The sequence below is a fragment of the Paramisgurnus dabryanus genome, chromosome 1 (assembly GCF_030506205.2).
Source record: "Paramisgurnus dabryanus chromosome 1, PD_genome_1.1, whole genome shotgun sequence".
Taxonomy (NCBI): Eukaryota; Metazoa; Chordata; class Actinopteri; order Cypriniformes; family Cobitidae; genus Paramisgurnus; species Paramisgurnus dabryanus.
The window spans coordinates 52,625,973-52,642,597 of NC_133337.1; the positions used below are offsets into that span (position 1 = coordinate 52,625,973).

At 35.1% G+C, this 16,625-nt stretch overlaps 1 protein-coding gene across 10 annotated transcripts in view; it reads left to right on the forward strand.

Annotated features, from left to right (window-relative positions):
• usp54b (ubiquitin specific peptidase 54b) overlaps nt 1–16,625 on the forward strand; it is a 192,239-nt gene that overhangs the window by 153,705 nt on the left and 21,909 nt on the right. For all 10 annotated transcript variants that reach the window (XM_073815525.1, XM_073815523.1, XM_073815529.1 and 7 more), the window contains one exon: nt 11,365–11,507. In XM_073815525.1, the coding sequence (XP_073671626.1) occupies nt 11,365–11,507 (143 nt within the window). The remainder of the gene's footprint in view (nt 1–11,364; nt 11,508–16,625) is intronic.

Genomic DNA, 16,625 nt, shown 5'->3' on the forward strand with positions numbered 1-16,625 from the left:
GCTAAAGACAGTAATTTCCTTACTAAAGGAAAAGTTGTAGGAAAGACTTCTGCTTGGAGAAGAGCGCGTGCGTAAATGGTTCTTGCTTAATTAATGTTAGGTAGTTTAACTCATTTCTGATTTCCACCCGCATGGACATTAAATGATTGGCTATCAAAATTATTTTTAAGGCAAAACACTTCATAAGGTTTATAATCTCTACAGAGTGCAGGGTGCATCAAGTAGATACGCAAATGACACAATAACCATTGCAATGTTATGATTGCATCCAAATGTGACTGGTATCCGTCGTTTGTCCATGTTACACTTTAGGAAAATTAACCATAATTTTATTATAGTAAAAATGTCGTAATCGATTAATATTTGTATTACTTAAGTACAATTATCATGGTTTAGCGGTGGTTCTGAAATTAAACAATGGTAAATTTGTGGCTGGTTTTAATGCAAATACCATAGTTAAACTAGTTACTTTAGTAAAACCCATGATATATTTTCGCAAGGGATAAGGCTCAGATATAGTAAATCACAATTATTTTGATGTAAATTGTCTGTCATAAACAAAAATTGCCTCCTCTTTATAAGTGGATCAAAGCTTTACCTCTTCATTGTGCATTTATGTTGGCTAAGTCTGAAAATGTAAGTAACTTTTCTAGGGCTGCATTCTCATTTGAAGTGAGACTAAACTACATATAGTTTTCCTGTAGTTTTTCTCCTGGTTAATAATTTTATATCAGAGATTTGTTTTAGTGGTGATTAAAGTTTTCATGATTCATTATTTTGTGTAATCTTACTATCTTTGTCATGTTAGCTGTATTGATTTGTTATTATTGCTAATGTAAATCATTTAGTAATAACTTAATAAAACACATTTTAGAATTTTATGAGATCTGTTTAATGCTACATATTAGGGCTGCTTGCAAATAAAGGGATAGTTCACCCAAAAATGAAAATTCTGTCATAATTTAGGCACGCCAAGTTTATTTGTATAGCACATTTCATACACAGAGATAAAGTGCTTTACAGAAAACAATCTAAGAGAAAAAAATTTACTCACCCTCATGTTGTTAAATAATGTTTGAGAACTGATGATAACCACACAGTTGACTGTAGCCAATGACTTCCATAGTAGGAAAAACAAATATAGTGGAAGTCAGTGGGTACCGTCAATTGTATGCTTACCATCATTTATCAAAGTATATTTTATCTTTAACAACATTAGGGGCATTAAAGGATGACAGAACTTACATTTTTAAGTGAACTATCCCTTAATGATGAAATTACCAGACATAACAGAGAGCAGACAATAATAAGTTCACACAAATGCCAGTTTTAATGCAATTATGAGTAATAATATGTGCCCATGTGCTTTTTATTTCTTGAAGTAGTTCCCTTTAAAACAATTTAGACAGAAAATGAATACAAAGAACCAACAAACACAATATAAAGAATAAATTATGCATAATACATATTTTCATTATGTGATTTCATCTGATGTTGTAGAATAACATCATATCCATGTGAGATCCTAAAACAAAATTGTATCCCATTTTTGGGTTAAAGCTCTTATAAAGCATAAACTCAAGCCAAACTGATGCTTTGCTGCAGCGTGTAAGCGTCCCAAAGTATAACACATTAGATGAATTCTGTTAAATAATCAGGCTTTAGCATAGACTGAGAGTAATCCACACAAACACTTGCGATGAATAAGTGTTATAGCGTTTTACAAACAGAGGGGGGCTCCATTCATCTGAAAAGTAGACTTCATTTGTTAATATTTGTTTATATACAGTAAGTCCAAGATTGCATTCATTTACTGATATGATCAAAAGAGTTTATTCAACAACAAAAATGTATGAAGTTATAGCAATTTTTGAAACTAGAAAAATATAAATATTCAATATAAAATAGATACAGATAATGTGAGAAATAAGCAGAACTGTATGTATGTGAAGTGTTACATTTACATTTATAGATTATTAACCGTTATATTTGTTGCTTTGTTTTTTACTCACAATTTTCACATAAGTGGATCTAGATATTTATTTCTGCTCATCTATATGGAGAAGTGTATTTCAGTGTGCATATTTGATTTCCCATCTCAATTGTTGTTGATTGAATGTTGTTAACCCAGAAGTACTCAGTTGTGTGTAATCACCTTTCAGCTTTTACCTTGTTTTGATTCCATACAGAAGACTGACCCTGAAAGGGAAGGTGAAAGGTCATTGCTTTCAAGAGACTTTACAAATAGGATTTCTTGATACAAGTCATACAGATGTCTAATTGCCACTTAGGCTCTCATTGTTTGCCCAAAGCTGTATTTGACTGCCTGTCAATAAATAAGTTTTGTGATGGCATGTCAATCAGACAATAGGGGAAACAACTACCTGGATCACAATAGTCATCGATATAATTAATAATTTTGAAGGGCTTGAATTTAAAATCCATTTGGCTTACCCCAACGGTTTATGCAACACAGTCTCACACCCATGGCGTCAATATTTGACGACACTTGACCATGCGTCAATATGTTGACGCGGAGGGTATACCTTAACTATTGAATAAATTTCCCAGTACAACAAGGTTATGTCAGCTAATAGCCTTCTGGTTTCTTTGATATCATACTTCACTTCAGTTTGTCTGAAATCACGCTACATTAAAATCTAGTCAAACTGACAGTGGAGTGCATGTTATCAGGTCTAAATATTAAGTTGTCTTCATGAGTGAATAGCCACATTGGACTTTTATACACTGCAATTTAAGTGTTTAAACTAGGTCAGGGTTTGCAAAAAATAGCATAATGGAGATTTTAGAGTGTCTGGTTAATTTATAAGTCAGGCATGACGCCGTATGGCTTTAATGAAAATCTTTTATTCTGGATTTAGCTAGTCTATAAGCTTTTTTGGTTGGAGACCACTACTACAAATTAATTTGAGCAGAATTGATAGAAAATCCCTCTAATGTTCTGTCATTCTTTCATTTTATTTCGGGACAGAAAATAGAAAGCACAGGAAAATACATTTATCTAGTGTTCATCAAGCTCTTGTAATAAACACAACTTAAATGAGTCACTTATAATATCAACAGCCTTTGAGAAAATAATAAACGATTTCATTTCAGAAGTTTTTTTTATTAAGTTTAAATTCTTTATCAGACACTCTTAGTGTCTAAACATTTTGGAAGTACACTTAGGTACATGAAGGTACAAAAGTTGTCACTGGGGCGGTACCTTTTCAAACAGTACACTTTTGTATCTCAAATGTACACATTGGTACCAAAAAGGTACAAAAAAGTACATACCTTTACCAAAATGGTACATATTAGTTTTTTTACCGTCCCAGTGACAACATTTGTACCTTTATTTCCAGGCTGATCTCAGAGAAAGTCGTGTTATAATCACGAAAATTTGTATTAATTTATTTGTGTCTATGGCATGAAATTCAGCTTTTTTTGTGCCTTGAGCACGAATGTCTTTTTCGTGTCACTCACAATAAAATAAATAAATAGTTTTTCATGTCCATGGCACAACTTTTTTCATGTAATTTTATGTATTGTTTTCTCCTACGTATTTTTTTTTTTTTTTTTTAATGATTGTCGCTTGGGGTTGGGGTTAGAGTCACTTTCTGTTACAATTTTAGAAATCCTAACCCAAACCCCAACTCCAGGCGAGAATAGTTTTAAAAGCAGAAGAAAAACTTGTTGAAACCAATACATATTATTAGTGGAGAGGAGACAGAGTGATATAGCCAATTAGTATATGAGGGGATGATTAGGAGGCCAATGGCCAAGTTTGGCCAGAATGCCGGAGCACACCCGACTCTTTTTCGAAAGACATCCTGGGATTTTTAATGACCACAGAAAGTCAGGACCTCGGTTTAACGTCTCATCCAAAGGACACCCATTAATGTGCTTCTCAATGGTCATTAGCTCTCACTTCAGTGTAAACAGGGCCAAATTTGCCTCTTTGTATCCAATTCACATTTCTTTATACCACCTATTAACAGGTAGTCATGAGGAGTCTGAGAAGTTTGACAACCTTGGCTTGATTTTAATGTCACCTTCCCTCAAGAAAGTTCCTGCTGGAAATGGCAAAGGGTTTCAGCTTTTGTTGGACAGGAAAGTAGATAATCTCCTCAGAAAGTCAGACTTCTTTAAAACAGTATATCAGCTGTCCTTTATCACAGACTTTTTTGAGAAGTTTAAGGCTGTGATCTCCTCAGAGATGTTCTTCTTTACAGAGCAGGAAGCTGTCTGATGATTCACTTGAAATTGATTGTTTGTGTCTTGCTTATTTCTATACTGTTACTGTTTCTTTTGGAGAGCACATACAAACATGATTTTTAAAAGACACATCTAGTGATCAATTAATATTATGACGGATGCTTATAAGAATGAGGCTCACACCTCAGCTTCTGACCGTCAGTAAGCCTTAGAAATGTAGTCCATTGGTAACTGCAGCCCACTTCAATCTGCTGCAATAAATTATGGTACAAATAAGCTTCTTGTGCTCTTGTGAAGACTCATTTCCTCTTCATTATCCATCTCTGTCTACCTTTTTATCCTTGCGTGAATATCTAAGTGATAGTGACATTTTAAGGACACGTCTGGTCTGTTTTTGCCACGCAATCATTCATTCAAGTTGCAGTACATTCTTCTGTATTGTCATTCAAAGCCCTCATCCATAGACTTAACAGACAAGCACTGTAATAGCACTGACATATGAGGATTGAACCAACAATCAGTGTTGTCTCTAGATAAGGGGAAATGACGTTTGGAGTAACAGTTTGCATTGGACACAGTGCGGTCTGATGACTGCTTACTGGACTTATACAAATATATTTGAATATCACTGCTGATAAGAGGTTTCAATGAATTTCTAGTTGTAAGTCAGGTTCCCCATATTAACAAACTATTATCAGGGTTATAATATCTATTATACAGTGAGTCCTGTCACGTGTCCGTAAAAATGCCAGCTTCCTCACATGAATTAAAAGATTTTATTTTGTGTAAATAACATGCTAGTGGGATTGTAAAATGAGTCAATGTAGTTGGTGTTTTGATAAAAATCACCAATTTAATCTCGTAATAAAATATAATCACTAATAGACACAGTAAACTGAAAGTCTGTGCGTCCATGACAAAATAAAAGTTTCATTATCATCAAGTGTTATTGTTCTAGTTGTTCACCTCGCTTTCTGAGTCGTCGATATACCGCTTGTTGTAATTATATCCAAGAAGCAAACGAAGGGCACTTTTCCCGTTGTCACCTCAGCTTTACACCTGCGGCGTACTTTCAGCAAAGATGCTTATATTATGAAGATTTCAACCTTCCATTAGAAAACCCGCAACAGTGTTTAGCGTGTAGCGCCTCAGCCAGTCAATAATGATGATGATCAATGATATATGTTGCGGGCGTTCAGAGTTTAACGACAGTCAGTTACAGTTTACATTTTAGTTTCTTGCCAGAATTTAAGTTTTACATTCTGTTCATTAAAAACGACTTCTGGTCTCCTTTCCTGTGTATAGCACCGTTAGCAGCGTTGCTATGCTAATCTTGCAGGCTTCCCTGAAGATGGTCTTTGCTTTCAGTATCCTTGTTTGCATTTACGGCATCGGACCCTCTCAGATCCACTGTGGATGTCATTTCGTTGCGTTGGCAGCCAGCCTCCTCTCGAATGAGGTAAAAAAGCCCAGGTGTGGGTTTTGCATCGAGCATCGTTGTGCTCATGGCTAGTTTAACTTCTTCGCGCTTGTTAAATTTTTTTACCAGCTGTGTATGTGGTTGCGCAGGCGCCGCACACACGTGCTTGCTTTTTCGACAATCGTTAAGTTTTATCGATTTAATTCTTATGGACAATTAATCGAAGATCAATTAATTGTTAACATCCCTAATACCAAATGTTATATTGTTCTCACAGTTTTACCATTTACAAACAGAATGAAATGGTCTATTATTACCTTATTTGAAAGAGTCAAGAATAATAATGTTGAGCTCTGCTCTGATTGGCTGTTTCAGTAGCTTTGTGTGTGTGCAAACAGACCTTGGGCCCTATCTTGCACCCAGCGCAATTGACTTTGTCAGTGACGCATGGTTCATTCGTATTTTGCACCGGCGCACAGCGGGGTTTTCCGTCCACAGATGCACGTCGGCAAACTATGAACTTGCGCTCCCTGGGCGGTTCAGCGCAAAAAAGGAGGCGTGTTCCGGCGCAAACCATCCCTGATGCTATTTTGCAGTTTCAAAAAACAATTGCGCCACTGACCAGAAAAAACTAGTCTAAAGTCAGTGGCGCGTTTCGCGTGGTTCATTACGCTATTTTAAGGGCGCATGCTTGACCATAATGTATAGCGTGCACAAACATTTTGCTTATCTAATCTACACAGATGCAACAATTATTTTTGCAAATCATAAATTGCTACAATAAAAAATATCAACACATGAGATAAGGGTAATCATTGTGGTGATAGTTTTTATTTATTTTGTGTGCGTTAAAAAATTATCATGCAAATTATCATATTTAATCAATATTTTCATAAGTTTGTTGTGTGGCTGTATTAAGTTTATTTTATGTAAATAATAATAAAAATGTTTTCATAAGAAATTAATGTATGTGAACTTGATTTGTAAGTGTACTTTGGGGTTGGACTGCATGCGTTTCTTGGGTGCTGATTTCAAAGCCCCCAAACCCTTCAACAATTTCAGCGGTGAGGGTGGACGCAGCGATGTCCTCTGCTGGCGTCAGGTCATGTGTGGAGGCAGATCCACCTCCCGTTACACGGCGTGCCCGATTTATACTGGCAAGCTTGGGATTCCCCCGTCTCCTGACATCATTGTAGCGCTTGCGGAGCAACGTCCTGGGGATGCCAGCTGATGAGACAATTGTGTCTATTTTCTCCCACGCCTGTTTAACCTACGCTGATTTGGTCAGGTTTCTCCCATCCCCATACAAAACAACTTCTCTGTCTTTGACTGCTCTTACAAGAATGTCACTCTCCTCGGCTGTGAACCGCTCCTGGCGTGCGCCTGGTAAATCCGTCATAATAATAGCAACCCGCCATGGAACTTGCGCACTTCCGTTTAAAGGGAATGTTGGATGACGTTCTGATTGGTTTATTTGACGTTACGCCCAAACCACACCTATGAATAATGAACCTACTTCAGACCAACCCCTTATTGATTTGCGCCTGGCGCAAGAGTTATTTCTCCCGCCGGGAAAATAGCAACATCGCCCAAGATCCGCCCACAAAGTCACTTGCGCTTTGCGCTTCGCACTTGCGTTTCAGATCGTTAAAACAGGGCCCCTTATGTTTGAGCCTGTATCAGACAAAGATACAGATTTTAAGGAAAAATTAATTATTTGGAGATCGTAAGTGAACGTTTTTGAGTGGTAAGTTTGTGTTTTTTTTTTCAGTGCGGACCTGCAAAACGTAACTGTAACTTCAATAGTAGAACTTCAAACTAAACGCTAACACATAGAATTGACTAGAATATAGCGCTAACTCAGCAGTCAAAACCACATTGTATTTAATTTAATGTGTAATTTAACATTGCGACTGTAACATTATGTGAGATTGACCAGTTTTCCAGCAATCATGTACAAGGTTTACATAAGGTGGAAACAATAGTGTTTGAAGCTCACAATATGTCATTACCACAGGCCTTGGAACCATTATATGTGAGTGGGACCAATGATATTGGACCCACTCACTTTTCTCAAATTTAGCTCATATGTATATTCATTTGTCAGAGTGCCGTCAGTCAAATTTATCCCACTAGGGGAATGCCCTAATAATTTAAAGCTCACTTAACACATGCTGTTTCTGCATTTCTGATGTTAATCTGGAATACCTATAGAGTAGTATTACATCCTTAATATCTCCGAAGAGTCTTTAGTTTTATCAGGTTTATAAAAGAAAGATTAGCTTTACCGAATCTTTCCGATAACGTAGATGAACGTAATGAAGAAGGAGGAGTTACTACTGCAGGAGGAGTGAGTACGAGTCATGCAACATTATACAACACTGTTTAACTTATGATTCACTACATGTTCGTGTCATTTATATAATATCCACGTGCCTATTTCCAACATAAGACGGAAGTCTTACTTACCGCATGCAACTCATGACCCGGTTGGGAAAATCCAGCGCATCAAACACACAAGCAAAACTCCGCTGCTACCCCGGAAAATAAACTATATCCATTGTTTTCATAAGCCTTTCTTCTCCTTACATCCAAAAACACACTTCTTCTTTCGTGCCATTGTTGAGTTTTGAAATTAAACAAAGCTGTGTCGCGTGATAAGATGTTTGCAAGTTCCGGCTTCTCCCGCTGATTGATGGGTGGGCGGGGTTTTCTGGGGGAAGTGCCCATATAAAGTAGTGATACGTATAGAGAACCCCTGAAACATCAGCTGGACCAGCTGGAGAAGTGCATTCAGCACAGAAATACTCTGTTACACGCCCAACTGCCTTTTTGACACTTTGCCTACGATTAGCATGAGGAAACAACTCTATAACTGTGTTAATAAGTCAGAATGCTTGCGTCACATCTGCAAGACATAACAACACTGTAAAACATAAAAAGTTGACCTACTTAAATTTTCAAGGCAACTTGCTGCACAGCTTTTTTGCGTTTACTCAACTCTTGAATGATGGAGTTCACCTAACTCAATTTACTGAGCAATGTCAACTTAAATCAACAAGTTGAACCAACTCAAACTGATAAGGCTATTAGCAAATTTCTAAGTTTACTCAACTAGTGACTTAAATCCTCTCCACGATTACGACTGTATAAACACCATTCCAGCATCTATCCATAAACACCACACACAAGGTGGGTAAAGGGCAATTTTTTGTGTTCCTGTATAGCTCAGTGCAAAACATTGTGTTTGCAGTGCAAAAGGTCATGGGTTCAAACCCAGGGAACACAAGTACTGATAAAAATATCTAGCTTTTAATGCAGTGTAAGTCGCTTTGGATAAAAGCATCTGCATGTTTTGCACTGTGGGAGTGAACCCACAATGTCACAGAGAGAACATGCAAACTCCACAAAGAAAGGTCTCCCAAAAAAAGTATTTGTCTGAGCCCTTGCTTAAACCAGAGACCTTTTTTGCTGTGAGGCAACAATGATGCGCGCTAACCCACTGTGCTGCCCTCTACACTGAACACACAGTTCTCATACATGGTAACAAAGAACAAAAATCATTCTTTCAAAATAACACCAAATACAACATAACTAACATTAACAACACAACTAAAGCCAGCAAACATTAAAACCGTAATAGTTTTTATTAAATACTAACCAAAGAACATTCCCAATGCATGATGGGAACCATTCCCATCATTGTTTTTTTTTAAATACTTGTTCAGATTACTCAGTTTGGCAAGTTGGGTGAACAAATTGGACAAAAACGTATATATCTAAGTCCAGTCAACAAAGTTTTTACCATGTACAGAACTCTTTATTGTTCATCTTTGCGGTAAATACAGTTTTTATTCTACGGCACCTTTAATGCATAACATATAACTTTTATACAGTTATAATTTTAACTTCAATTACATCATTTTTTGTTAAAGTTTAGCTTTATTGCATGCAACCCATAAAAATTTGTAAAAAAAAAGGGGATTATGCAAATTAGCTGATATTACAGTGTTTGATGACACAAGTAGGACATAATGGCCCTGTTTCCTGGAAATCACTAATCACCCTTATTATTGACAATGAGCTCCCTTTAAATGATTGAGAACATATGAAATAAAGATAAAAACAATTCAAACTTATAGGCTGTTAAGTATAACTGCCAGTTTTCATGTTTCATTTCACGAAAGAATTTATTGCCTTGGCTGAGCTGAAAAAGTAATAGCCAATTTGTGCCTGGTTTTCATAAAGCTGCAGAGAGCAAACGTCAATTTAACACAATATAGAGATATTAAAAAGGCTTTTAGCTTTTAAATCAATTTAGAGCCCTTACTAAAAAGACCTGCAAGTGCAAGTAAGATCTTGAGATTAATGAGAAATAAAACTGAGTGATATTGACCAAAATTCATATATTTTATATATTTTGGGATGAAAGGTGATATTAACGCATTAAAGGTACAAAAGCTGTCCTTGGATTGGTAACCTTTAAAAAAGTACACATTTGTTCCTAAAAAGTCCATATTAGTACCTTACAGATTACATATCTATACCTAAATGGACCTTTTTGAATGGTACCGTCCTATTAACCGCTTGTGCACCTTTTTGAGAGTGTATCTTGGTATTTTTCTATAAAGTGGAATAAATGTTTACATGTAAGTCAAAACCTTATGTAAGATGTCACAATCAGCTTTATAAAAACAGCTTACGAAGAAAATTAAATTCACAGGGTTTTATCCCTGTTTAAAAATATACAGCTGCAAAGCAATCGAGCTGGTTGGAAAGCTTATGACCTCATTTTACATTTTGAGTTTCTGCAAATAAGGAGGGTCATATCAGAACATATAATGACTATAATGACATCAATTTTTTTTAATAGAAACTTTTTTAATAGAATTTATTGGTTGGTATTCTGATCTGGCAACCGCACTCTTCCATTTGTATCCTCTAAATGTCAGTGTCTTCATATTTTGTCTTTGTCTGGAATGCATTGAATCAATAAGCTGTTCTTGGATAGACTGAAGTGTAAATAAATAAATTTATGCTAAAGTGACCGATGCTGACAGTTGGCGAATTGAGGTGCAGAGTTTATTGAACTAATTGTTGCCTCTTAAGGACTGAGATTTTTAAGTCTGACACAAAGGATAAAAATCAAAACCTGATAGTTTTTGTTATTTTAAAAGCTTTTTCTGTTCTATACTCCAATGCAGTTGAAGGCAAGGGCAGACTCCACTGTGCCTTGTAGTCTTTTAAAGCCAGGCTTCACTTATTTCCAAGATAAATGCATTCACGCTGATTCACTCTCAGAAATAAAGGTACAAGAAAAGCTGTCACTTGGACAGTACCCTTTCAAAAACGTACACCTTTGTATCCAAAGAGTGGATGCTATTACTTCAAAAGCACATATTGATATTTCAAAGATACATATTGGTACCTAAAAGGCACATATTTTTACCTTAATGATACATATTAGGACCTTTTTAAAGATTAATGCCCCTGTGGCAGGTTTTGTACCTTTATTTTTGAGAGTGTATTGTATAGGTATAAAAGTAAATACTGTAGACATTGTAAAGATTATAGAATCCAGAAATTTAGAACTGAAATGTATGATAAATTGTCTTATTGTAAATAATGATTTTATTACTTAAGGATTCATAACTATATTAGATCTCAAGAATTTAGTTTCCTAATATCCAGCTATTCACATTTATTCACCGCTTATCTTCCTACAGGTGGCAATGGTCCGGGATACTCGACACCCATTTCCAACTGTGGATGTTCCAGACCACGCCCATTACACCATTGGCTCTGTCATTCTTGCAGTAGGAATCACAGGCATGGTGGGCAACTTCTTGGTCATGTATGCCTTCTGCAAGTAAGTCTAAAAGCATCAAATTTTGTTTGAGAATTGCACACCATTACGATATTATTCCTGGAAATTCTTGCAAACATTTATTTTGTAAACAGATAAGATGATCAATTTTCCCCTTGGATTAACAAGTCAGACATAAGTACAGTGTCAGAAAAAATAGTAAAAAATGGTCCCATGCTGTACCCTTTTAAGAGGTCCTATATGTTTCATTTAGGTACAGGTTAGAGATGCGCGGATGGGCTATTATTTCATCCGCAACCGCATCACAAAACTCATCATCCGTCCGCCATCCATCCGCACCAACGTTTCTGACCAGTTTTCAAAACCGCACCCGCCCGCCGGTCCGTGTACCTTTTGATAGTTTGTTTTTCAACTTCAAATGAAGTAAGCAGAAACGAGAAAACGGCCCCTTTGTTCGTTTTTTCGTTTTTTACCGAAAGACGAAAAACGAGATTTCGGGTTGATTTTTCGTTTTTTTGTTTTTTGGTAAAAAACGAATAAACCACTCTAAAATTCGTTGTGACGTGTGGGCGGTCGCTAGACGCACCTCTCCGCCAATTGGTCAACCAAAATGTGAATATGTGACATCATCCGTTGTTCCTCAAGTCTGTTCAACAAAATAAAAGTCCTCCGCTGCTGTAGCCTACTGATCTGTTAAATGTACAGGTCCTAGATTGAGCTATCTTCTGTGTAACCTAAGTTTTGAATAAATATTTATTTCTGGACTGTTTAATGTTATTATGTTATTTTATTTTAGATGTTTGGTAAAGCGCGCTTCCCATATACAGCGGCGACTAGAGGAGGTAGATAAATGTTCAGCCAAGTGTAATACAGTCATAACTTTTCTTAAACTTCTTAAAATCATGGAGGTAAAAGTGAAAAGTTTTTTGGATGCTGCAGCAACAGCTAGCGTTGCCACATATCACATAAAATACAGGATTGTCCGGAATTATTTATTAGATAAATAATTGATGTGTACAGAATCTTACCGTCTCTTATACAGTACACAAATTTAATAAACACACAAAGAAAATAATTAGGACCTCATAGTAAATAATCAATTTCTAAAAACAGAGAAACTCAAAATATCCAGACAGAAACAGTTCTGCGGGGGAACTTCTCCTGATTGAGCTTCACGTTTCTTTATTGTCGGAGATCACCCGCATTGGCTTGGCTAAAATTTATCACGAAGGAGGCATACATATTTCTAAAGACATCCTCATGAAAACAATTTCGTCGAAATAGGTCTATAGTAACTGCCTACAGTTTACATTTTTGCTCATAAAATTGTAAATTTCAATATTTTTTAATCTATTTAAGCTCTTTATCTATTTTATATTATATAGGCCTATATAACGTATTCGGCTTCGGGCAGATCTCAAGTTTTTAGCAAGGCAGAATAATATTCACAGTGCAATATTTGCTACTGGCTGTATGAGTACATGACTAAAATGGCTTGTTTTTAGTCACATGTTTGTATTGAGGCCAGTCACGCATGTTTGGGAAGTAACAATGCTTTTACGTAAGTAGATTTTTCAGTATTTCCACCCCTGCAAACATGACTCTTGCAGATATAATAGAGAGTAGGCCAACATTTTTATATTTCTCCATAAACCTTCGAATAATAACAAAAAATGTTAAATAAACGTATATATTATATATTTATTATTGAAATATATTTTAATATTTTTCATATAATTCCACAAATTCTATTTCCCAAACTCAGAGCAATAAAACACAGGCCTAAATAAGAAACATTTTTGCAAAATTGTTCTCGACTGTGTGTAGATCACCCGGTTCTTGCCATGAATATACTCAGAGATGTTAGAATGCCTTAATAAATATATAAATAAATAGTCAATAAACGAAGCCAATTAGGAAACCTAAAACATTCAAAACATAATTTCCCGAGAAAAGATTATAAAGATTTATTTTATAAGTAATGTCAAACTATTCATTATATTCCTTATCAGTTGGTGTTGCAACCCTACCTCAAGGCATTATGTGGTATAATTACGAAATATTTTATATTTATTCGTATTCATGGACACGCTTTTCTGCTTTTTTCGTGTGACCACATTTATTTCTATAAATAGTTTTTCGTGTCCCGCCCGGCTCGCACGACTTTATTTTTAATGTTATTTTAAGTATTGTTTTTCCTGTTTATTTTATTTTTAAATTATTGCTTGGTGTTGGGGTTAGATTTGGGGTTTGGGTTAGGATGTAATTTTATGTATTGGTATTGCAAAACTATGAAAATCATAGCAGATTTTTTTGTTAGTATTCGAAGGTTTATGGAGAAATATAAAAAGATAGGCTACTTGTGCAATAGTCATATTTGCATGAGTGGGAATACTAAAAAAATCTAACGACTGAAAAGTACTGTCAAACTTCCCAAACATGCAGTGTGACTGTACTAAATACAAATCTTTGACTAAAAAGAAGCCATTTAAAAAGTACTCATGAGTATAGCCATGGCAAATATTGTACCGCTTGAATTCCGCTTGTTAATGTACCATGTAATTTGCAAATGTATCTTTCATTCATGTTTTTTTTTGTTGGTGCTAACACTAAAATTAGAGACATAAAAATAAATATGTCTAAAATTATTATATTTATTTATTTATTAATTATTATTACATATATTTTTATAAATAGGTCTAACATTCAATATTAATATAAATATAAATGAACAATTATTACAAATCTATTTAATTAATAATGTCTTAATAATTATCATCATTCTTACCAGCAATGAGCTTAGCTCGATCATTATAAGCCAAGCCAATGCGCGTTATCTCAATAAAGAAACATGAAGCTCAATCAGCATTTATGCATTATGCAGAACTTGCTTGTCGTACATGTCCTCTTATTTTGAGTTTCTCTATTTTTTAGATATTGATTATTATTTACTGTTAGATCTTGTTATTCACCACACAGCAAATATCATCGTGTGTTTATTAAATCACGTGTACTGTAAGAGATTGAATCAATCCAATATTGATTTGATTCAACATCAATTCTTCATAAAACAAATAAATCCGGCAAAAATGTGCCAAAGCTTTCTGTTGCACTGTGTTGAAGCATCCACCAAATTACTTGCTTTTACATTCATGAAGTAAAAATTTAACAAAAAAATATTATTTTAGTTGTAATAAACAGATTAAAAATAAGATAATTTCCTCTTCACAAGAACGCGATTTGTGGTTCATTATTAAAAAACAAAAGCGCGCACACAGAAATCAACCGAAGACAAACCGAAATCATCACTTCAACAAAATTACCACATGACATTGTATTTTTAATAACTTTTCATATCTGTCATATAAATCAAACTTTATCTCTTGTCCAAAACTGAAGAAAGTTACGTATTTACACTTGGTTGAACATTGCACTTAAGAGCGCTTTCTACGAGCTACTTAACGAACATTTGTGGTTCATTTGCGTTTCCCAAAGATGCACGTAACGATCGCTCGCATCTTTATTTAATATATTAAATATAATAAATATTTAATATAAAATACCAACTTTTCCAAAATACAAAAAAAAAATACGTTTTACTTCTTTATTAATTTATGTTTTGTCGTTTAAATTTGATTTCTCATTTGAATTTTTAATTTTTATAAGATTATATTATATATTTAATATAAAATATTTTATATATTTAATATAAAATAAACATATAAGAACCCAATAAATAAATATAGCCTACATTTAAAACATTACATTATCGTCATTGCAGGAGTGCAATTTGCTGGTTGTCCTGCAGGTGTCCTTGTAACTCTGTTGTCTTACGATGCACTTAAGAATTAACGATTACTCCAGACCACTCGTAGATCTTCGATGATTTTCAAGTGCTTGTTACGAAGCTTTTGGGAAATTCTAAGATGATTCGTACGATCGTTCCCTTACGAAAATACTCCATGGTTTTACTACAGTTAAAACTAAAAAACCATGGTTACTGTAGTAAAACCATGGTAACCACAAAATAGCATGGTTTTGACAACTAAACCATGGTTAGTGTAGTAAAACCATAGTTTTGCTGATAGTAATCCATTCACCAAAAACATGGTTACTACAGTTTTACCACAATAAAACCATGCTTAATTTTCGTGTTTTTACGATCTAATTAGCCTTATGATGCTTTTGGGAAACCCTATCCTATCTGCGCTGTTTATAAAGGGTAGCGCGGCTTCACCAAATATCTAAAATAAAATAATAAAATAAAACCATGCAGGTGCAGATTAATATTTATGAAAAAAAAATGGTCCGAAACCCGTTAAGTTACAGAGAAGAAAGCACAATTTAAGACCTGACCTGTAAAGTTTAAAGATTAGCCTATTGCTACAGCAGCGGAGGACTTTTATTTTGTTGAACAGACTTGAGGAACAACGGATGATGTCACATATTCACATTTTGGTTGACCAATTGGCGGAGAGGTGCGTCTAGCGACCGCCCACACGTCACAACGAATTTTAGAGTGGTTTATTCGTTTTTTACCAAAAAACAAAAAAACGAAAAATCAACCCGAAATCTCGTTTTTCGTCTTTCGGTAAAAAACGAAAAAACGAACAAAGGGGCCGTTTTCTCGTTTCTGCTTACTTCATTTGAAGTTGAAAAACAAACTATCAAAAGGTACACGGACCCCCGCCATCCGCTGACTGGGCGATGCAAGACTAGAAAGCTCTAGAATATCAGCAGTGAACTCAGTCTCCGATCGGCGCACACGGGACAAAAATAAATAAATAAGTAATGCCTAAATTAAACGCACAAATTACATAGTCTGCACTGGTGTCATCCTGATTTACCACTTTGTAAAACTTATTCCAGGCAAACCTTTTCTGACCTTCTATTTCCTTTGTTTTTAATTCTCATTTTTTGAGGCGTTGATAAGAGCTATGTCAAAATGCGTCCTCATTTCTCTGCGCTGTTAATGATAGAACGAATGGATTCTTAACATGCCGAGGCTATCCCAAACAATTAAAACCTTTATTAAATAAAAGTGTATTAGAAAACTTTTTCTTGTCACTGTTTTAGTATTATAAGTTATGTTTTGTGTTAATATTATTCTGTTTATGTTGCGTATATTTGCAACATAAGGTTGATTATTTGATATACTGT